Source organism: Neolamprologus brichardi, chromosome 20 (genome assembly GCF_056152115.1).
Source record: "Neolamprologus brichardi isolate AB-2024 chromosome 20, ASM5615211v1, whole genome shotgun sequence".
NCBI lineage: Eukaryota > Metazoa > Chordata > Actinopteri > Cichliformes > Cichlidae > Neolamprologus > Neolamprologus brichardi.
The window spans coordinates 30015230-30040354 of NC_142123.1; the positions used below are offsets into that span (position 1 = coordinate 30015230).

The window sequence follows — 25125 nt, forward strand, 5'->3', positions numbered from 1 at the left end:
GGAGACTTATTTATGGAAGAGGAAAGGAGTGAAGGGAGGCACTCAGATATTTTTTCACACTGGCTCAGTGGAATGTTTTCTAAATTGAAAATGGATTCTTTGTTGATGCAAAATTGTAGGATTGCTCTGAGCTACAACCACTTGTTGATACTAGGAAGTGAAGAGAGGAACCTCTGTGTACGCTCGGTCTTGAAGAGGCTTTAAACAGAAACTGTGTCTTCAGCACGGGTGGATATAACAAAGTAACTCCAGTATTGCTTAAATACATATCTGTATAACCTTTGTTGTTAATGAAAATAATAAGTACAATGTCTGATCCTTCTACAGTTGTTTTTAATGAAGCAACATTGTTAGTGTATGGCTTTGAGTACTTGTTGCATTAGTATTTTTACTTGAAGTATTACATAAAGGACGAGGATAGCCACTTCCTCCACCACTGGTTTTCAGTGATAAAAAGGTTCTTGAGAAAACTGCTCACAGCAAGACAGACAGATTATCTGGACAAAGAAGGACTCTGGAGCTGCTCAAATCTAATTTTCCAGCTTTAGGCCTCACAAATAAAATTATTCTGGCCCATTTAATTGGAAGCAGGATATTCAAAACCTCAGCAAAGAAAACTGAATTACTCATAACATAATTTATAATAGAAAAAGAACAAGGGGCTCATACAGGAATGTCATTATTATGAATTATTTTAGTGTTGTTTTTGTCAGCAAACAGAAGGCTTCTGTGGATTGAGAGTAGAAACTAAGGGGAGAGTGGTCACATGTGACTGGCAATGATGATTGGGCTGATTTCAGGGGAGGCCAGCATTGGTTAAAATGCAAAATCTGCTGCCAAAGCAGATTGAAAATATAGCACATGTTTGACATCCTGTTCACAGCTGTTTGGACTCAAGTTAAAAGAGGATGTATTCAGTTTGTTTAGATTCCCATGGACCAAACTTTTCTTTGTGTAAAAAAGAAAGTATGGTTTTTATAAAGTGTTGTCAAAGCAGATGACAAAAAGTTTTGATTAGGCAGAAATATTATTGAAATTTAAAAAACAGGTTTTTGTACTCTTACGTAACAATTCATTTTCTGCTTCATTGAATTCACATGATAAGGTTGATCCTCTTCATTAGAATTCACCATCGCATCCTGTTATAATGCTCACATGTCACCCCTCCGCCATACACGCAGAGATGTTTTTCCTTTAGGCAGGTTTCTATAAATCTCACTCAACTAATTATTATATTACGTTAAAATTGGTGGAAAACAATGTGTTTAATGGTCAAAGGAGCTTGCAAAGAAAAGCGTCTGGACTTCTTTAAGTTACTTGAAGACGTTTCACCTCTCATCCGAGAGGCTTCTTCAGTTCTAAGGTCAAATGGTGGAGAGTCCCAGATATAAACCTGGTGGGAGTGTCCCCCCACAGAGGGACAAAAGGACCCCCTGATGATCCTCTAATCGCCTGAGCCAAGGTGTGGAACTGGGTGTGGGTCCCAATCAGCCAGAGTTTCGGGTGAGTTCATTGTGAAACCTGGCCCCACCTTATCATGCGAATTCCTGAGGTCAGATGGCCCAGGGTGTGAGTGGGCCTTAATGTATGTGTTGTGCCATGCGCTTGTGAAGTGGCTGTTTGGTCTCTCCAACACAGAAGAGCCACCTCCACAGGACAAGATTCAGCTGTCCATCTGCATCTCTTTTGAGGATGCCAATGTTCACATTTTGGACAGAGAGGACAGATGGTTTGAAAGAGGAGTGAAAGAAGCATCTATGTCCACTGTGAGCGACCATCTTTGAACAGAGGCGGTGGTTTACGACACCAACTCTCTGCCATCTATAATCCAGTTTTGAGATCCCTTCCCAGACGCCTTAAGGTCCACTCACATCCTGGGCCATCTGACCTCAGGAATTCGCATGATAAGGTGGGGCCAGGTTTCACAATGAACTCACCCGAAACTCTGGCTGATTGGGACCCACACCCAGTTCCACACCTTGGCTCAGGCGATTAGAGGATCATCAGGGGGTCCTTTTGTCCCTCTGTGGGGGGACACTCCCACCAGGTTTATATCTGGGACTCTCCACCATTTGACCTTAGAACTGAAGAAGCCTCTCGGATGAGAGGTGAAACGTCTTCAAGTAACTTAAAGAAGTCCAGACGCTTTTCTTTGCAAGCTCCTTTGACTACGATGACCTGGATGACTGAGAACCTTCACAGACAATGTGTTTAATGAAGCTTTAACGTTTTCCTTCCAAATGCAAATAATATTGCATGTTTATTGTAGAATAATGCAGTAATAATGCATCCAGTAATATATATTTCTTTCAGTTACATATTAAAAAAAATGCAAAAAGAAAGCAAATTATATGATACATGATACAGCAGAGGCATCACGCAGTTGTAATGTTGTGTGTAACATCCAACAACAGATTAGAGAGAGGCTTGATGCTGCAGTGTTACTGACCCGGGGGCTTCCATGCAGTCAAATGTTGATCAAAATGGACTCGAACTGTGATCTGATCCAGAGGTTTTTATTCACATACCTTTTATTCAAACTTTATTTAATAGTGCATCAGTTACAGTTATGTGTTAAACAGATATGCAAACAGCTTCTTTGCGTCACTGCATTGCATAACTTATAGATTGGTTAACCAGTTGTCTGCTTTCTGCAGACAGAAATGACATTGCAGTAATTCTGCATCTATGTGAAGTTGTTTTTAAACGCGATAACAACAGCCTCAGAGATGCAAGTTAGTGATAAACATTTCAAGAGAAACATGATGTCTTTATAGCTGCAGATGATGGAAACCAAAGTTGCGAATGTGCTTTTTACATTTTTTGTAAGTGGTATGAGAAACTGGGACCAGCTGGTTAAAAGTCTAAGCATTTTATCTCTGTGATATGAAATCTGAAAATACAAAAATAATGCTTCCCACTGCCACATGGTGCCATTATTATTGTTTCCCAACTAAAACCTAAAGATAAACTTCACCGGTTTCAGCCCTTAATTTAGGTCTGAGTTCAACACTTTTAATGCTGACAGAAAAAGAGTCTAACCTGTTGTTGGGATTAGGAGGTTGTGCACTTTACACAGGCAGCTATTTGAAGCATTTGAAGTAGGCCAATGGCCTTGAGGTAAACGGATTCTTTTAAAAGCTCCAAAGTGAAGTTTATTGCAACAAAATTAATATTTTTGTTTGTGATTATTGTTCTTTTCTGGGGTCTCAGTGATCAGAGATTTGAATAAATGCAAACGAAGTCGCTGTTTCATAAGCTGGTTTTATATTATTAGGCCAATTAGATGGCTACAAAGCTCCCATCACATGGGTGCAAAGCTGCTGCCACAGACAACAGAGCCATTAATCCTTCTGCTCGCTGTTGTTAAGGCTACGCATGTTTAATGCACACTAAAGCGCACAGCCTGTTGCTGATCTGCACACCATCACTTCTCACTTTGTAGTCCAGCAGAAGCAACTCCTTGGCGCTGCGTTTTGCATTTGGGAGGGGGAAAAAAAGGCGTGTCCCTGAGTCATGCATATAATAACACGGCGAGCGGCGATAAGCTTCGGTTCTCCACTCGTCAGCTCTCTGTACACCAGCAGGCTCAGCCACAACGCATTCTCTACAATGGCCGATCGCTCATCTGAACAAGTAGTATTCAGCAAGCCGAAGGTACGTTCACAGCTCAGCCGGCTCACTGTAGTGTGAGCTTTAATAATTCAAGCGGTTTCTTTTTCTTTTTTCCATGGTTTTACGCCCGGTACGCCTGCTTTGACACTGTTTGGGAACCCTATTGTGAGAACCCCCTCGACAAAAAAGGACTAAAAAAAAAGGTTTAAAAATTAAACATAAAATAAAGTTTAACTTTTTAAAAAAAAACAACTTCCTTCCTGCTGTCGTAATACCTGCACTCAAACACGGAAAAACTTTATTTTTCTTGCTTGGAGTTTGAAATTTGGCTATCCTCCTTTAAACGGACAAAACCCGGTGTATGAATGAAAGGAGCCGTGTGCAGCACCTTTCATTTCAATGCCCTTTTGCTGCAAAGCAAAGAAATTGGGGAAGGTCTCAAAACTTGATCGTGGCAGTTAAAAAATGATGAATTAATGTCCGCATGGCATAAAAGGCTTAATTCTATCCTCGCTGAATAATAAACAAACGAAACACAATTTATTTTCCAAATATAGCTTATCAATAATACTTTTAAAGGGATGATACTGACAACCGATGACCATAACAAAGTTTAACAGATAAAATGAACGTTTATTAGTCAGACGGTTTGACATGCAAATCAGGCACACAGGCATGAAGTGTATATTGGTACCTGTTCTTCTTAGAAGCAGACAGAGGCAGAGAATAAGATGTGGGTTCTGTTGCCATGCAGTGTTGAGGTCACGTGATGTTGGCTTGTGAAATTTTGTAAATGGAGATAACCTAACCTCAGGGTGCGGTGGCTGCTGGAAGAGATAATCTCATTACACACTAATATGCAGTTGAAGAGCTCATTTTGTGCAGCAACAACTGTCACCGGTTCACCAAACACGTTTTACTGTATATGCTGAATGCATCACAGTGCTGTAGTTCAGGATTAGTGAGGTATGTGATCATTGGGTTTTGTTTGCTAAACTATGTTTGTTAAGCGAATTAACTCCACCCATGAGGCCACATGACTTGTTTTGTTTGTCTGTTGCTTTGTTGGATTACTCAAAAAGAGTTTAATTCGATGTTTGGCCCAACTTAGAAGTTCTGGAATTGGATTAGTTTCAGTAGTTGTACATCACATCTAAATGAGAGCGAAAAAAATAAATGGGAGAAATGTTGTCTTCATGTTCCTGGGTCCAAGAATTGAATCTATGCATAGTGTCATATTTGGCAACCTGACGTATGTATTTTTAATATTTAACTCCAATCGCATAAAGCTGAAATACAGCCAATGTCAACAAAGAATAAGCTATACGTGTTGAACAGTACTGTTATGACATTACTTTTTCTGCAGACTGGTGCTTAAATTTTCAGGAAGTTTGGTCAGACAGACTAGTGTCAGCGGGTTTCTTTGCTGTCTTAGGTCTGGTCTGTGCTAATGTAATAATTCATTTCTTAAAGGAATGTCTCAAAACACATACATCATTACAAAAATACACTAAACATTTTGCATCTGTGCATGTCTTATTTTATCAGACCACCTGTTCTAAACCAAACATATTCAATGTACAATCCTGTAATGCGAAGTAGCAAATGATCACCACTGATTGATTATTTTTGTTGATCACACAATATTTGCTTCATCTATAAAATAGCAGAAATCTGTGAAAGAGTTTCAGTAAGACTGAATAGTGTGCTCTCGTTGAGCTTCTGTTATGTTCTAGTGCTGCACAGCTGCATCACATTAAACGTGCTAAGACAAATAGAAACAAAGTTTTGTGCGATGACAGAAGTCAAATGTTGCTTCAAAATAGACCCAACTGGAATCCTGTCCAAACTTTTTTTTTTAAACTTCCTATTTTAGGATTGCCTAACAATTACAGAGTAGATACGTGGTCATTTTCTTAAAAAACAACTTCACAAACAGCTTTTTTGTAACACTGGTTTGTATAAGGCACACGATGTACTGGAGGAATTGCCGTTTTCCTGAAAGAAATAAATCCTTGAACGAACTTGATTACTCAGCTCGGCTAAGTAATTAAGTTCTCGGCTTTTGTGTGGTGTTGTAGGCAAGGGACATCAACAACCTCAAAGATGCACACCCATTTCTGTGGTGAACATTTGGATAGAAACATCTGCTCTTTGGTTACCATTGTCACACCAAAAAGGATGCAGCTACGGAGCTGTGTAGACAGTTCGTGTAATAGAAGCAAATCTTGCTCCAACTAGCAATTTTCTACTAAGTTGTTGTGTTTCAATAGGATATTACTGGACTCTGAAAAAAGTCTTTTCAGTCTTTTCAAAAAGTGCAAGGTTGTGTCATTGAAGATCATAGTGAGAAATACTTAATTCATCTCATATTTGGGAATTTCTATGCAGTTAAGTGGTTGAAACTTTTTAGATTTTCAGTTTCTTCTTTGATGGGTGACACACCTGCTCTGAGGAGTCTGACACCATGATTGCAGCAGAAATACCTGCACATCTATCTAACACAACTCTTATGTAAAAACTTTCAGCTTCATGCTAACTTTCAAAGTCATGCTTACTATACAAAAAAGAGGAAAATATGTATTCAATTATATATAATACACGATGGCATTTGGTGGTTATATTGTTATTTATTATATTTTGGCATGACAATATAAAACAGAAAAAAACATAAAGCTGTATCTGTAGAGCTGGAAGCTAATAGTGTGAATCACTTTAAGCAACTTGTAAGTATTAATAGTTGCTAATTTTTCTGACTCAGTTAATTTATGAACTTTAATCTGGAGCCTTTAAAGTACCAGAGCTACTGAAAACTGAGTAGTTTTACTAATTTTTCTAAAGTGATCAATAGACAAAGACAGACTTTGTAATCTTTCCATAAAATTGGGATTTCATGGCTCTGTCACAAGTTTCACAGGCCAGCATGGCAGCACACTCAAATTCAGAACATTTGATGCAATGGGACTATTGGGCTGATGTTGTTTTTAACATTACTCACAGCTTAGGCTTGTTCTTAGACAGAAGTATGATAAGAAGGTTGTGTGGCTCCACTTAACTGACATAACTTCATTTAATAATGCATAAAGCCTCTTTCTGTCAAGTGCAGAGCAACAGATAGGATATTGCAGATCTGTATTTTAACAGCTCCTATTAAATCATTTCTATTCATTGTTATTATTGAAAGTTCTGGTTTTAAAAATTATTTAGAAAACCGCACAGAGATTTGCCATATTTCCAAACCCATCATTTAACAGGTGCCAGTGACATCAAGCCTTTGAATTCCCTTTAATTTTGGAAACATGCTTTGAACCATATGAGATGAAGCCAAGCTTTTCCAGGTGTAAAAGATGCAAACCCACAACATCTGGCATTTTCCAGGGAAATAGTAGGACATCTGAAATCCCAGCTAAATTCAGCTGTCCAGGGTTTAATAAGTGTTTTCAGAGCCTGACGCTCTTCTCTATAATATTTATTTAATTTGAAATATCAATTTATAAAGAAGCAAAAAAGGGTGAATAAACATTACAGCTGTCAGAATTTGATGATTTTGGAGCATGAAAGTGAGTACATCAGCTTTTCCCACTGAGCCCTGCTTGCTTCAGAGCAATAAAAACATGAGTTTTTTTTTTACATGTGCACTGCAGCATAAACTTTGTAAACACTGATAGAGGCGCACATGAGAATACAGCCAATGTGAGATTAGTGCTAATTATGTGTGCATGTGGTTACCATGTGTTCTGCCTTCACCCTACCTCATCTTCAAATAATGTCCTAAACTGTCCCAAGTTTCTCTAATTTTAAGCTTTGGCAAAAACAGTGTCCTGTGTCGGTTCCCACTGCTCAATCAGAAGCGGATTAAAGCATATTAATCAGTTGATTAATGCAATAAAAAGATTAAACTTTTATTGAAACAAGTTTCACTAACCTTGCCTAGTTCTTTGCTCATCATCACTTCTAACCAGAGGTTAGAATTAAATGTCTGTGGTAGGAACATTTTCATTTGAACCTCGCTGTAACAACCAAGGTCTCAGCTGTTAAGGGAGGGGCAGAGATTCAACATTTGTCATCTGGTTGGAAAAATTAGCGCTCACAGCGATGGAAGGAGAGCCAGAATACTTATCGTGACCCTTCCTTGGCACTGCTGGCCTTTTCACCACTTGTTGCTCTGTAATGCATACTGCATTCACGATGGGCTGCAGCCAAATCGCAGACTTGCAACACACCCCCGCTCTTGCTTGCTGCTCCACTGACATCATATTTGTCTTCTATAAACTCCACCAGGTTTCTGCGTGGAAGTATTTTTGATAATCAGTTTATTTGGTAACAAACTTTCTCATTCACAGGTTGAGCTGCATGTGCACCTGGATGGAGCCATCAGGGTGCAGACCATTATGGATGTTGCCAAGTGAGTTAATATATTTAAATTGTATTAGTTTTTCATTATTGACGTTTAGATATTAACTGTCATGGTAGGTATTATGGATGATACAGGCCAAAGAAAATTCTCCAGCTTTATTTTCAAAAGGCATTTGGCCCATTAGGAATTATGTTTTAGGAAATTGTAATATGGAGCGTGAACTAGGATGCCAGAACGTTTTTTACATGGTACCAAAATCACTGACTCTTGATACCGTTTTTATTGGTGAAAATAAACTCCTTTATTAGAAAGTAGTTTCAAATCACTGATATGGTCAAGGTAGACCATTGAGTTAAAATCGTAACATTATATTTTGTTGACAGGCCACAGACTGAAATTAGGATGGTTGTCGAGTCGCCTTCTAACATTACTGCACGGTGTAATGCAGGAGTGAGCAACTCCAGCCCTCGAGGGCCGGTGTCCTGCAGGTTTTAGATATCACCCTGGCTCAACACACCTGAATCACATGATTAGTTCATTACTAAGCCTCTGGAGAACTTCAGGACATGTTGAGGAGGTCATTTAGCCATTTGAATCAGCTGTGTTGGATCAAGGACACATCTAAAACCTGCATGACACTGGCCCTCGAGTCCTGGAGTTACCCACCTCTGGTATAATATTAATTGCATTATATTAGCGTGAGCATTTAGCTGTTGCAAACATGGAGCATAGTTGATTTCATCATGTCACTGCCTGCTGTCTCAAAAAAGAGGTAACTTGTATTTGAGGAAAACATCAAAAGGTATTTTTATGCCTGTCTGTAACTTCCTTTCTTATCAGTGAGTCAGGGTGGAGTTGTTGGTCGTGTCCAAATTCATGGGCTGCATCCTCCTGAGGACCCGGCCTTCGCGGTCTACGTGGGCCGGGTCCTCAGGAGGTCGGGTAGGCCGGAAGTAAACGGCTATGGAATTGGACGGTCTAGCCTTCTCGATCTACTCCCGCCCTTAATTCAGAGTATTTCCGGTTGTCAGCGCCACGGCACGAAAATCGAAAATGGACCCGAAATCTTTCTCCGTTTTTTGTGTTCATTTTTAATTATCAACGAGCTAACCCACATTCTCGCCTGAAAATATGTTTAAAGTTTATTTTGTGGCCCAGAAAGATTAGTAAGAGTAATTTAAAAACTTAGTAGCGGCCGCCATTGCCGGAAACTGGAGCTTGGCTGGGCCGCGCTATGAATTCTGGGATATGGTGGGCCAAGAAGGACACACCCGACCCATCCTTCAAATTCGGGGAAAAGGAGGACGCATTTGTCGGCTGCATTCGGAGGAGTCTACGAATCTGGACAGCCTTCGGCGCGTCGCTGTGACGTAATCGGTCTACAAATGCGGCCTCAGGAGGATGCAGCCCATGAATTTGGACACGACTAGCGTCAGAGCTGCTCTCTAGTCGCCATCTTTCTAGTGTAGTTTTTGCAGTGGCTTGTGGGCATTTTTCTTCTTCAGCATGGAAGGGTATTACAAAAACATTGGCAGGTGCATGCTGTCCATGTCAATTCTGAACAACGTGAGCCTCGGTCATGCCTAGTGTAGATTCATTTAAGAAAAAAAATGCTACAGCAGCAGTTGTGTTATTTTCCAAGAGAATAAGCGCAGAGCAAAATAGGTAATTTCTTAGCTTTATTGTTAGAGGCCCATACTCACTGACATCAAACACACAAGGTAGCCGTGTCCTGAATCTTAACTACTTTGACAACTTTAAATTCCAACCAGAGGAGCCGACTGCTGGCAGTTTGAAAGAGTGGAGGTTTAAGTCACTTATGCAGTGGCTTTACATTTTATTTCGGGAGGCTACAATCTTCCTTTATATACAAGCTATATTTTTTTATAATAATAACTACCATTTGTTCCTAGTCAGGTAGTTCTCATCTCATTTGATTTGGCAAAATAGCAATATACTCCATCTCAGAAGGCTCGGGATTGAAGTGGTGAATATCAGTCACCAAAACAGTCAAATGTTTTTATTCAAATTTTTAGTGGTTTATGTCACACAAATTACTGCTGTTCCAAATTTCTTTTAAACAAAGTACAAAACATTTATAAAAGGTAAAATTAAATGTTTACATTTCAATGCAGTTTTTACATTTTTCTATTTCCTTTTTTTGCCCTATGTTAGGAGGCGTGGTATAACTCTGCCAGTGAATACTGTGGAGGAGATGAAGAAGAGGATCATTGTGGAAACGCCTGGCACCCTCACTACTTTCTTGGAAAAGTTCAACGAGTACATGCACGTAATTGCGTAAGTGCCACATTTCAGTTGCATACTTAGCTAAGGTGTTTCCCTCTTGATCAGCTGACCCTGGGTGCAAAGAACGAGTTACTAATAGCCTAGTTAAGCAGTTTGTTATCACACAAATGTAGCTACTACAGTCATAGTGCATCCAAAGTCTTTGAAATCAGGATGTGTGGTGTAGCTGTGACTGATGATACTGACCTGGCAGGATTATGCAATATAATTGTGCACCAAGGGGGTTGATTTTAAATGTCAGACATACAGAAGAGGAACACATCATTACAGAGATCAAGTTCCACCTCAGCAGCCAAATTGAAACTAGAGTGAAGTTGTTCTCGGTTCCTTTACCGGTGTCACTCTGTCTTATATTTAGTTCCCGCAGTAACTGGCCTCAACCATTTAAAAAGACCGAGTACAGGCCTTCAAATGTTCAATGGCCATAAAAGAATTCAACAATGACGGTCTGTATAATGTCTGGAATGCTTCATGCAGTTGTGCTGAATGGACTCTTCTGAATCAAGGCGCTTAAAGCCAGGACAGCTTCAACAACACAGGGAACCTGCTAGGCTGGGTTGAGCTTAGGCCAAATTGTTGTATGAGCTTGGCAGTGATGAGGCTTTCGCTTTTATTGTAAATGCTGGAAGCAGCGTTGTTTGCAGTCACATAATGTGCAAGTGAAAATGTGCTGCTGGAAAAGAGGGAAAGCTGTAATTCTCTCAGTAATCGCCCAGTATGAAAGTATTGTATTGTCATGCAGAAAATTATGGAACTATTTCATCTGAAAAGAAAAAGTGTTTTACAAATTCCCCTAACAAATGAGACGCCCTGGATTGATCCCAGGAGGAGACAAAATTTCCTTTAACATTGTGTCAGAAATTCAACATTTTGGGGTCCTTAAAGTCCTTAAAGTCCTTGTACTTATGCCTCTCCAATGTGCACTGGATCTCCTACAGTGTGTCAACACCAAGTATTAAACATAATTTCAATAAGGTGAGATCACTTGGAAGAATTTGTACATAATTTAACATGTCAGTGTAAATGATAAAAACGTTTTGCTTATTTCACCTGGTTTTAAATTGTAGAAGAAAGCCGAGAGGATCATTATGCACAACATGGAGTAGTTTTCAGTGTCAGCGAATTTAATCTAATACAGATTATAAGTCAATCAGCAAAAAAATACGCCCCGTATCATAGATCATATCAATAACACTTGAGCTAACTCCTAGAAATGCTTATACTGCGCATTGTGAAAGACAGTAATGTATAGATAGCTGGTTAGGAGTCGCCAGTGGTTTGCTTTTTTTAATCATTGAGATAAGCTTATCAGAGCTAATGGGCATTTTAATTTGTTCTGTGTTTTTCTGTTTCAATTCTCAGTGGAGACCGAGAGGCCATTAAAAGGATAGCCCGTGAGTTTGTTGAAGACAAAGCCAAAGAAGGAGTGATTTATGTTGAAGTTAGATACAGCCCACATCTTCTCGCTAACACTGGAGTGAAGCCAATTCCATGGAACCAGAAAAAGTAGGTATTTGGTTTGCACAGCTCAAATAAAGGATCAAATAAACTTCTGATTCATTTACTGGAACGTTTCTTGTTGTCTTTGCTCAGGGGCGACCTGAGCCCAGATGACGTGGTGAGACTGGTTAACGAGGGCCTCCGCGAGGGGGAGAGAAAGTGCAAAATCAAAGCCAGGTCCATTCTATGCTGCATGCGCCACATGCCAAGTAATGAACTGTTCATGCTCCTGTCTGCTCACACAACCTTGTGAGATAAGGTTTCTTGCTGTACTGTGTTCTGTCTTAGCCACTGCCTCAGTTATGGTTTTTATAAAATAAAAATACAATAAACACAAGCGCCACAGAAAAACACAACATGCTAACTTAATTTATACTATATATATATATATATATATATATATATATATATATGTATATATGCAAACCTTTCGTATTTCTTTCAAATGAATATGCTACAAATTGTTGGTCTCCAATGAGCACTGTATAAAAATGTCTGATGGACTGAATGAAATGAATGAAATGAAATTGCTAACGTGACTGTGTTAGTTCAGCTGATGCCACGGTAATGTAGTAGTTAGCACTGCACTCACATCCAGAGGTTTCTGAGGACAACCATCTAGGTGGATGGAGCCTTTCTGTGAGGAGTTTGCATGTGGCAAATCCACTATCGTTCAGAGCCTGAACGATAGTGGATTTGCCACTGTTTGGTGATTTAAAAATCGAATATATGAGCCAATATTTTCTCCTCTCAGATACGCAATATATTGACAGATTTCCCTAAAATTTGTGTAGATGTTTACGAGGTTTTACAAAGATCTTAGAAAAATGACAGTGCAGTGTAAATATATTTTTTAAAGTCCTGGATTACTTATTTATTCTGCTTGGCTCTGTCTGGTTAGCTGATTGTTAAGTTTGTGGTGTACTAAATGTACAATATAAGTGTGCTACACACAAGGAAGCTACAGAATTCCCTTCTGGCAGACAAACTAAGGGTGGTTCCCATGACTGCTTTGCTTTACTCTTTTTTATTTATTGGCTGTCATTAATAGTAATACTAATTAATCAACAAGTAGCTAATATCAGCTGATATATTGGCCTCACTGGGTGATTCAGGTGCTTAACTTTTCCCACAGACAGGTTATTTGGTCATTCTAAATTAGCTGTATGTGTAGATGGTAGTCCATCCCTCTGTGTCAGCATCATCTACCTCACCCTTGGCCCAGTGTCAGCAGACATACTCTCTATCCTGTGACCCATCATTTATACGTCCCAGAATCATGTGACGAACAGCGTGTGATTTAGTGTGGTGATGTTATGGGCATTACTGTCTGAAAAAGACCAGGGGTACTCAAAACATCAGTTTTTGTGGTGTAGTATTTAGGTAAAACAGGAGACCCACAGTTTGTAAACTATTCATTTTTCTACATCTGTCACAAGCTGTGATAAACCAGTAACATGTCCAGGGTGTTCTGTCACTCCTTGACAGCTGAGATAAGCTCCAGTCACCTCCTATTACTGAATTTGATAAACAGTTAAGAAAATGGAGGAACTGATGATCATAGATAAACGTTCCCTAATTAGCACTTAAAAGGATATCTGAGGGTAATGAGAAAGCCTCAGGTTTTGGTATTTTCTCTCAGTGGTTATTGATTAAATAGTTCCAAAGTAATTAGGATTAATCCTCAGAAGGATTTGATCACTGAACATTTGTTGAGGTTTTTGGCCATCAAAGAAAATAACAATATTACTTGTATTTAGAGGCAATTAAACATCAAGGATTATATTTAAAAAAAGCATTAGAGATCCACAGCTTTCACAGGAGAGGGCTAACGAGTGCTGCTAGTATCTGCACAAGTACACACTTCAAACTGCTGTATCAGTAATTCTAACTGAGGTAACATGAGCAGTTACCGTTAGCAGCAGCACTGATCGTAGCCATGTGTCCTTTGCTCTGCTCCGTTCCTGCAGCTGTTTCCGGTATAACCGCCAAGTGAAACTCATATCTGCCATCGTGCATTTTCTGGCAAAAGTCTCACAAAAACAGGCTGAAACTGTTTACATTTTATTTTCATTTGTGACTTTGTGAACGGGACATCTGAATTTTTTATGGTTCAGACAGCAAATACAGATGCATTACAAGCTGTAGCATGCAGGTAGAGTAGTTTATGCTTACAGTTACAGTGGATACTTATGTAACTTTAGATTTATGTAAAAGTAGAATATATATCAGTGAAGTAATAACAGACAGGATGTGTTGCTTTCATGCTGAACATTAGATAAGAAAAGTGACATCACAGTGTTTTTGCAATAATAATAAAACCAGGAGATCAGCATGGAGCAACCACGTTTGTATGTTCAAAGGTTACAAAGGTCACATGTTGCTGGCACTGGTTTCACATTGACTTTACAGACTGTTTCATTAAGAACAAAACCTCTGTTATTATCAGCCAGGTGAATACAGTTATGAATGTTCATTAAAGTTGTCTTGAACTTGTCATAAAAGAAGATTAATCATGTCGTCACATTTATGTATCATTTAGCATGTGTGCTATCAGTTAGCAGGACCAAGCTGTTTGGTAACACATGTATGTTTCAAATTCTCCAGGCTGGTCAAAGGATGTTGTGAAGCTGTGTAAGAAATATAAGGATGAGGGAGTGGTTGCCATTGATTTGGCAGGTGATGAGTCTCTCAACTGTGAAGCCAATCCTGACCACAAGAAGGCCTATGAGGTGAGCTTGAAACACCAGTATGATAAACATCATCCATCAGAAGGAACTTTAAATTGTCTTTGTTTCACAACAATGCCATATAATCCAGCCTCAGCCACTTCAGCTGTAACAATAAAGTATTATGTCATTTTTGAGGTCATAAAAATACCTTTACAGTTGTAAAATCTAAAAAGAAATGCCTAACTACAATACCTTTAAAAAAAAAAAAAAAAACACCTTTACAGTCGTAGAGTCTGTCATGCTCCGAGTGGCTACGGCCAAATAATAACAGCTGCTTTTTTTGCATCATCAACTTTCAGGCATCCTTAGAGTATTGGAAGCTTTATTTTACAGCTGCACGGAGAGAGACGTTTGTAGGGTCGTAATTTTCCACAGTCAAAATTCATAACCGTTGGATGAATTACCATGAAATCCTTTGGGAACCTTAAAATAAATGGTGCCCCAAAGGATAAGTTCTATTGACCTGCATTTTAATGCAACACTGTCAGCGGATGATGTTTATCCCTTACAGGGTAAGATGTCTTACATACAGATTTAGGAGAAAATGCTTCTCAGATGCTATTTTGGTCATGCCCCGACTTTTCCTCTAGCACCACTGGATGTAAACATTTTTGCACATTTTAAATGTTTTTAGTACTTTTTAAGAAATTGGTTTGGTGCAAATGTATTTCTAAGTCAGACTGGAATAAAGACTTTATCATCTCACAGAAATATATGGTAAAACTTCAGCTGGTACAATATTTTTGTTTTACAACAATTTACCTAATAAGATGCCTGACAGCCTTGGTCGTAGTTCCTAGTTAGCAAGCTCGAGCATGCACAGACACTTAACTAAGCGGGTGATCGTGGTTATGTTTACACTTTGCATTAATGTTTTAGCAATATCACTGTGGGCATGTAATCATTGTGGATTTAATTGGTGTGTAACTTCTATGGAATGGGGGCTTTAGGACATCGTTAGTCTATTTGCTGGTCTGCTGAAATATCCTGACAGCTGTAGGACGGATTGACATATAATCTGTTTTTCTTTGGTAATGCCCTGAGTTTGCTTTCTTCTCGTGGTTATAGGTAAAATGTCTCAAACTATTGGCCCTGGTTGCAATATGATAAAGACGCTCTCCTTAGAATTGATCGCTATGATTTTCTCTGCCCTTTTAACTATCACCAATTTTAGTTGCATATTTAGAGGAGCACGCAGTAAAATGTAATTTAGATTGTGTATTTTATCATAATCCTAGTTTTCTTTTGACGCTGCAGCTAAGTACAGCCGCAGAGTAAATTTTCTCAGTGAGAAAGTTGTATTTATTTACTGGCATAGACCACTATATAGAGAATTTATGTATTGATGCATATCTCTATCCAGCAAAATATGGGAGAAAAATCTAATTTCCCCAAACCAATTTCCTCTTATGCAGTGAAGCTTGTCAGAAAAATCCAATTTCTTTTACTGCCAGCCAGTATTGATTAATTCTGGGAACACCACAGTAAGTAATCAGTTTTCCCTGTCAGACCTTAATGAAGGAAGTAAATTAATCACTTAATGCACTGAAGTGCGGGATATTTTACATCAGTTAATTACATCAATTTTACATTAATTACATTCTGAAAGACAGGAGGGGTTATGATTACCAGCATGGGTAGGTATCATCATATCATAATTTGTATTTCATACTTTTTTAGTATGAAAACAAAAGAGTAGCAATAATAATAGAGCTAAATACTCTGTGTGACTGTGGTCGTTTGTTTTGGTGTTCTGTTGTTACTGTCAGTGATGCACAGGAGAGAAACTGTAGCAAAGATCTGGCAAAGAGAATACAAGAATTGGAAAGGCAGGAAAAACACACTTGGTGGTGATTAGAAATCAGAATCTCTTTATTGGCATTGCACACTAAGAAATGAAGTGCAATACCCTTTAAGGTATAAACGTTATATATACAAAATAAATAAAACAAAATATAAATAGGGAAGGCTAAACAAAAAGACAGACGTTCAGAAAATGTGCACAGCAGTGCCTTCATATCCTGTGTCATCTGATGGCAGCAGTTCAAACACATTATGATTTGGGTGTGATGAGTTACATCAAATATTTTGAGATTTTCTGAGAAGTTCCTCCAGAAAGTGGGAACTTTACAGCAGCAACCTTTAAACAACCTTTAAATGAGAAGTGGGTAGGAACAATTAAACACACGTGAAACAAATGAGGGCATTCGATTGCAGAGGCAGAAAAAAAGAAGAAAATCATAAAAAATTCAAAGTAAGAATCTAAAAACACAAATAACTAACAAAGACTAAGGCATGAAAACACAAAAGTCTGGGGCAAAATAACACTAGAAATTATTAATAACTAATGGATACCTCAGAAAGAATCACAATTTCAAACCCTTGAAGTCTTTTTGAGTCATGTGCAGTTAAACATTGCAGTAAATAATGAATTTAGCTTAAAACTTGTCCTCACTGGATGCTTGAATCATTTACTAAGCTGCTGTTTTAATATTAATACCCCCCCCCCCCCCCCCCCCCAACACTATGTGTGGATGTAGTAATAGTATAGTAGTAAGAAAACACTACATGAACTTTCATCTGTGAGCATGAAAAAAAATCCTTTCAGTCACTGCCTCGGCTTGTGCGTCAATGAAAGTAATTCATAAGCTAGTTGTAAACCATGTTGTGCAATTCCAGTGCAGCATCTGCAGATGTTGCATGAATTTTGTTGGCTGGCTCATTATGCATTAAGCATCAACAGAAAGTACAATACCATCTGAATGACTGAAGCATTTATGTTATTCAGTGTAAGGTAAACAGCCTGCATGCGTATATATGTGTGTATAGATAGGTAAATAACACAGTTGCAGCTGAAAGTTGCATGCACTCGTCTTGGATATGTATGTTTGGGCTTGCAGTGATTTCTGTGAGCTGTTCTTTGTCTTTGGAGTCATTGCACAACATCCAGAAAAAAAACCGGACTAACTTCTTGAGGCCAAGGCCTCTCAAATTTCCGTTAATGCTCGTGATTAAATACAGCTGGGCTTGTTTTACCACACTCACTGGACTGACAAACACATACAAATACATCTAGCACAACTAATAATACCCAAATTTTGTTAAAAGTACCTAAGAATGCTCATATTGACCAAACGCTTTCAACAAACTTCTGGCATAATAATCTAAGGGGTTTTGTTTGTATTTTCTAACCCTGTATACAGAATTTTTATTTCAGACAACCCCAAATAACTAAAACTTTGTGTCTCAAACTCTGAGTGAAGATACGTGGTGTACAATCGTTAAGCACTAGAATAATTCACAGAAAACCTTTCAGTGCAACTGTATGTGCATTAAGTAAATCTACAGTTTACATTGTATTCATTGCATACATTTTATTTGTTACATTTTTGTCATTCTCTTTGTTTTTCCTTTAGAGAGACGTTGTTTTTCTAACATCTCTTTATGACGAGCAGTATTTATCTGCTGTGAAACGTATATACAAGCCCCCACACTGTACGTTAATTATTAACGAGTACCAGAGCTGACAGAACAAAGTCCTCCCTAATATTGAAGGTTATCTTCATATGTGATCATTAGATGCATGCAGTATGAGCTGATTCAGCACGACACACTCGGTGTGCCAGAGGTTGTGGATGCTAAAATGAAACCAGATGTTCAAACCAGAGTAATGCTTCTCTATATTTAGTTTACTTTGATGACAAATTAAACATTCATTTTTATTTCAATGTGTACCCACTCGGGGAACGTTTATTAAAGTTTTCACTTCTGCCAGAATAAGTGTGTACAAGAACCTGTCTACATTATAAACGGCACTCAAGCCAGTGGTACACATTACAGATGTGAAAACCAAATGTTTGGCTGAGCTATTTGATTGCTGATGCGTTTCATGATTGATTTTGTTCCCAGGAAGCGGTACGCTGCGGGGTCCACAGGACAGTTCATGCTGGCGAGGTGGGGCCGGCCTCTGTGGTGAAGGAGGTGAGCTGTTCAACAATAACTTGAGACATTTGTGAACAGGCTGGCGCAGCCCACTTATTGTTTAACCGTCCGTAAAAGCATGTTTAAACAAAACAGTCAAGCCACATGTTAACAACAGAATTAAGGGCAGAGGTCCAAAGAAAACAAGAAGAGGTCTTGATGCATTCTCAATCATCCAGGAAAATAAATCTCCAAAAGTTGATTCTGTTCATCTGGACGTAGCGTTTTCTGGGAGAAACGTTTCGTCACTCATCCAAGTGACTTCTTCAGTCTCAGCTGACTGCAGGTTTCCCCAATCTTATAAACAGTACATTTGTATAATGACTGAAACCAGCCCACTGAAGGAACAACGGGCTGGGAGGTCAGTTCCTTAATCATAATTATGCAAATTCTCATGACCATTGATCAACAACCACTGATCAATGGCCATGAGTACCATTCACAGAGAGTTGGGGAATGGCTGCAATCACAGCATTGTAAGATGGCGACACTCTTTCAATGATGAGGATGTAACATCCTGGACAGGGAAGAACGCTGGTTTGAGCGTGGAGTCAAGGAGGCCATTTACGTGAAAAGGGAAAGACCATCTCTGAATCGAGGAGGGGGCCTAAGGGTACATCTTTCGCCATCTTACAATGCTGTGATTGCAGCCATTCCCCAACTCTCTGTGAATGGTACTCATGGCCATTGATCAGTGGTTGTTGATCAATGGTCATGAGAATTTGCATAATTATGATGAAGGAACTGACCTCACAGCCCATTGTTCCTTCAGTGGGCTGGTTTCAGTCATTATGCAAATGTACTGTTTATAAGATTGAAACCTGCAGTCAGCTGAGACTGAAGAAGTCACTTGGATGAGTGACAAAACGTTTCTCCCAGAAAACGCTACGTCCAGATGAACAGAATCAACTTTTGGAGAAATCAAGAAGAGCATAGCTCTATGTCTGCTGTAGCCCAGCTGAAGGTTAGTGTGAAAACAAATTGGAGTGCCTTTAAATTGCTCCATTGCTCAACAATGAGACATTTCTGAGTGAGGTGGTGGAGTCATGTTAGTGCTTGCATATCCTGAAATACCTGTAAACTAAACGATCAAGCCACACAGTGACAACAAAAAGGGCAGGCGTGTGAATAAAATAAGCGTTTTATATTTAGTGTTGCCCATTTGAAGCCTGGTAAAAGAATCAATTTAACACTGAGTAAATACTATATATGGATAAAGGACGACAGAACAACGGACATATGTGAAGGTCCAACAACACAACACAAACATGTGAAGCACACCCACGGCCAACCCTGAGAGGGCCCCTTTCCTCCAGCAGAGAGCAGACAAATTTTAGCACAACTTCTTCGATAGCTGGTTCATTATCATTGGAGTATAACTGAAATAAATTATGTAACACTAACTGTAGACTGTTGGGTGACTGCGGCTCATGTGGTAGAACAGGTTGTCTATCAATCAGAAAGTCAGGGGATCAGTTTTCTTGGATTACTGTGATACTGAACCTTGTGTTGTCCCTGATGCATCCGTCGTGTGAGTGTGTGTGAATGTTAGATAAAAGCATTGAGGTATAGATAAAAGCACTGCATGAATTTGTGTGAATGAGAGATGTAGCAGAAAGTGCTCGAAATGAGTAGAAGTACCAGTCGAAATAAAGTGTCACAGCTGCTGTCACTAATCATGCAGTAACTCGTTATTACTCGTTATAAGTTATTGTACGAAACCCTGCCCACTCTAATTAGATCTTTGCACATTCTTACTGCGTAGACAAGATATTTAAATAGAGCAAACTTTCCTTAAACGCTCAGTGTGGGTCACACATCTGTCGCTCACCCTACACTGAAGCTACAGAAGTGCTCTCGGTTTCGTTAGATGTTGTCTAAACATCTACCTGGTAACACGGACTGCATCCTTCGCAGCTGCTGCTGACTGGCAGTGGCATGGTTCATTCAAACTCCACCCCTACAGGGGTATACTTAAGAACCCAATATAGGTCTATATAGTGTGCTTATTTTTTAATGTCCATCCAAACTTCTGTAGTGCAGAACCACTTTATGTCTGACTAAAATAAAACGGCTGCTCTCTAAAGAACCCATCCTTTAAACTGACAGTTCAGCTATGACATAACATCTGAATGTTCCTCAAGAAATAGCTTGAAGGCACTGCTGACATGTGCAATTTTCTGCACTTTATAACCTTTCACCTCTATGTTATGAATTTCTGTTTCAAATTTAGGCTGTGGAAGTGCTGAAAGCTGAACGTGTTGGACACGGTTACCGCACTCTGGAGGACAAGGACCTGTACAAAAAACTGCTGGCTCGAAACATGCACTTTGAGGTAAAGCACTGTGTGAAATTCTCAGCATTTTCATTATAAACATGAATCATACGCAAAGTTATCTAATCTATTAAATGTACTTTGCTCTTTGATCATATTGCTCATTACAGACAGGAAATGAGATTGTTCTACTAGATAATTACATTGATAAAGTGGACTGGAGGGCTACTAAGTATCTACTTAGCGACAGTGATACACTGACCCCTAGTGGAGAATTTGATGTTTGCCTCTTCGTCAATTCATTGCATCCTTTCCTGCAAGTGGAAGAGACAAGGAAGAGACACTTTATAAAATCAGACATTCTCACAGAGCTCTGTTTATCGTTTCACTGTAGCCTCCAGCTGTATTTTCTGGTCTCAGATGTCAGCTGTTGATGATGGTTTATATATTTAGGCCTACTGCCTTTAGATAAATTCACAACATGGCAGAATGTGACAAGGACACAATATTTGTGTCCTTTTCATGCAGTTGATCATCTTAAATAAATGAAACAACATATGAACACAAAGAAACCTTATCTTTAGAGTGCTTCAGCTACATATATACCAGCTATATGTCATGGCTCTTTTATAAAGTATACAGCTGTGGATCCTCAATTTTAGCTCTTGCGAGAAGTTCCTCTCTCCTCTGTCCTTCAGATGTATTTTAGGAATGAAGACATCCTTTGAGATGGGACACTCAGATTGATTTCACAAGTAGGAAGTTTTGAGGAGTTAAGGAGGTACAGAATAGAAAAATGAGAAAAGACCTTGGAGTAGTCTCTGATGCCTTAGTGCGGCACTTAAGGGATCTATGGCATCATTAATTCCAAGTGTGCTTTTCCTGCCACAAGTCAAAATGTCTACTGTGAAAAAGGTGGTTTAGAAACACCTCATCTTGTGTTTACATCCTTTTGTTGTAAGGAGAATCAGGGAAGCATTGCGGCGACCTTTGTTGTGATTTGGCGCTATATAAATAAAATTGAATTGAATTAGAAAAAGAAAGACTGGAATATTTTGGCCTCTCAGTTTTGCCTTTGCTGTTCTGATTGCAGACGTGTCCTATTTCGAGTAAGCTAACAGGTGCCTGCAACCCAGACTTCACTAAACACCCCATCATCACGTCAGTTTTTTTTGTTTTTTTTTATAAAAATTATTCAATTATTTTATTTAAATATTAACTAACTTTGGGCATCTATTCATTTTCATACTATTTCTTTCGTGCAGGTTCATGAAAGACAAAGCTAACTACTCTCTGAACACAGATGACCCTCTGATCTTTAACGCCAACCTGCATCACGACTACCAGGCAGCACACCAACACATGGGATTCACCGAGGAGGAATTCAAACGACTGGTGAGATCAAATGCATGAATAGTCATAGCAGTAGTTCACAGGAAGAATTCATTTGAATATGGTTTGAAAAGAAGGCAGGGGGTGTAATTGCAAGGTATATTGCATCGCTAATTGAAGCAGGGACCAAACCTTCCATGGAGAAATAATCCACTGTTCACCGAAGAGCCTCAGACGCATTTTAACCAATGCACCAATTGAGCTTCACATCCAAGTTCCACCAGGTTTGGAATAATTTTCCAAGAGCTCATTAAAAGGATGGTGACACTGACATTTTAATTGGCTTTTTTCCAACAGCAAACTTGGATCAATGCTCATTTAATCTTTATAGCAGATTGTGAAGCTACATCCAGGAAACAGCTAGCATAGCTCTATAGAGGTAACGAATATGAGCTATAAAGCTCAGTAATTGCAACATTGTGGTTAAATAAAGACTAACATAATGTAAAAAGGGCACATTTTGATTTTACTGGAGGATTAATTGCCAGACTATTTCCTGACCGGGAACAGTGACGGAAGAGAACGCCTGTCATCACTGGGAGTATGACAGGTGTCTTTTCCTGCCATATTGCACCAGGATTCACATAAGCTCTGGTCCAAAGTCGCCAATTGTGGAGTTACAATTGAGTTATTCAAAAGCACAACAGTGCCATTAAGCAGTAAGCTGCAGCATTCTGCATCGTTTCAGTCTTCATCAATCTCATCTCATCAATCTTTGCTGATTCAGGACATTTATTGCAAAACTAGCAAATGCAAATTGTGTTTTAAAGATTAATGCTTCAGTAGCTCCATATATTTCTCTGTGCATTTATCATATAACATCTGTATATGAATTTGAAGATGCACAAGACACTGTTTTTCTCCTGTACCTCTATATTCACTGCACATACATGAGTATGAAAGTTCTAGCTGACTGCTTACTGTTGATGAGAGTGTTCCCAGATTCCTGAACCATTCCCTAAAAGTTAATTCCCCAGCTCAATGTGAAATCTATCTTTTTGTGTCTTACAGAACATTTGCGCTGCACAGTCAAGCTTTCTACCTGCCAAGGAAAAGGAAGAGCTGCTTAAAACACTCCGTGAGGCCTATGGGATGATCCAGACCACTGCCTTTTAACCCGGACCAGCAATTTTGAGGAGAAACCTACAGCAGGGACAAATCACTCTGAGACCTTAATCTTCCATGTGATGCAGTGGAACATGTTTTTAGTCATTTGTAACCCAACAAACAACATACACAGAATATTACATCAGATATGCTGTTTACCAATGGGTAGCATCCTTCATCTTACATACCTGTATATCATCTGTTTGTGTATTTAGCAACATTGCATCTGATTACAAGGTGCAAGCACAAAAACCACAAAAATCAGAAACTATACATCAGGGGTCCCCAATCCCAGTCCTGGGTCAACACACCTGAATCGCATGACTAGTTCATTACCAGGCCTCTGGAGAACTTCAAGACATGTTGAGAAGGTAATTTATCCATTTAAATCAGCTTTCATGGATCAAGGCCACATCGAACACCTGCAGGGACATCGGCCCTTGTGGACTGGGATTGGGGACCCCTGCTATACATAATTTAAATTTGGCTGTGCTTTTTTTTCTCTTCTTGCACATCTCTAGATCGCTTCCAGCACCACTGCTATTTTTATATTGTTCCATAGAAGGTCCATTGTGTACGCTTGTGACTTTCACCACAGACCTCCAACTGAGAGAAAACATCAGCTGTGATGGCACACGTGGCATTAAAGGCACAGAAGATTTTTTTTAACACAAAAAACACAAAATCTTCACTCAAAACCAGCCCTGGTTACCAGAATTGCCTCCCTGTGGCTTCATCATGAAAATCTAATTGAAGGTGTCTGGGATAACTCTAAAATGACAGGGAGAGGAGGTCATTCATGGTGGAGCTACTCTTTTGCATTGAACAGATCTCACTGAGGTGGTTCAGGCAGATTCAGGAAACACCAGATTGTCTCTCAGTTGGCTTAGGAAAACACCGGAAGCTGTAGGAGGAGCATATACTGCAATGGTAGGAAGACAAGGGGACAGACTGAGATGTCTATGAAGGAGTCTAAAAACAGCAGCTGTGCTGGAAGTGGTAAAGAGATGCAGAAGAAGATAACCTTGAAAGGAAGAATACCCAAATGTTCATATGGGGTTTTTTGCATTTTTATGGGCCGGATCCCAGATTTCTTTTTAATCATACTTAGTATTTGCATAGCTTTAATGTGTTAGTTATGGGTGCTTGTTTTGGACATAGTCAGGGTCCCCTGCTGTGTCCAAAAATATATAATGAAACATATTGTGTTATATCAGAATATACAGGGTGAATCAAAAAGAATCATCCGATTTCAATGTGCTTTAATTCTGCAGCCGTTGACTCCAGACACGTTCGCAAAAGTGTGGGAGGAGTTTGACTCTCGTACGGACATATGCCGTGTGGCCCGAGTACGACACATTGATCACTTGTGAACGTTTTGTATGTAAAATTTTATATTCAGCCATATATTTTAAACTTTACTGCAAGCTTCTATGTCCATTGTTTAAAAGAAAGCCTTTTGAAATCAGATGATTTTTTAATACATCCTGTATTTATCATCTTGTGTTTACATCCTTTTGTTGTAAGGAGAATCAGGGAAGCATTGAATGCACAATTACACTTCTAAGTAACAGGTTTAACACATAACCAGACTGGAAAAGGAAAGATAGGGGAGGTTATTTGTGGTTCACACCTTAAACGTTCACGTTTTAAGAAAACCATGACGTGAAGGATAACTGAAAGCAGTGGAGGCTAAGAACTGCAAAATATAGTTCACTTTGAATATCCACTGTTCAGTTGCAGGTGAAGTATCGTAATCCAGTGTTAGAGACATGTGCTTTTTCCCCTGTATGTGCAAAACTGCAGGGCGCGTCAGGCGAACACAGCTCAATACCAAAAGTTTAGTCTTACATGTGTAC

At 39.2% G+C, this 25125-nt stretch overlaps 1 protein-coding gene across 1 annotated transcript; it reads left to right on the plus strand.

Moving 5' to 3' along the window:
* The first annotated feature begins 3516 nt into the window (after window positions 1-3516).
* Window positions 3517-24278, plus strand: ada (adenosine deaminase). The gene is made up of 11 exons (XM_087833497.1): window positions 3517-3657; window positions 7959-8020; window positions 10148-10270; window positions 11642-11785; window positions 11873-11988; window positions 14387-14511; window positions 18421-18492; window positions 20726-20827; window positions 21861-21928; window positions 22033-22162; window positions 23171-24278. Exons 1-11 carry the CDS (start codon window positions 3517-3519, stop codon window positions 23273-23275), a joined length of 1188 nt encoding a protein of 395 aa, XP_087689623.1. The 3' UTR covers window positions 23276-24278.
* Window positions 24279-25125: the final 847 nt, after the last annotated feature.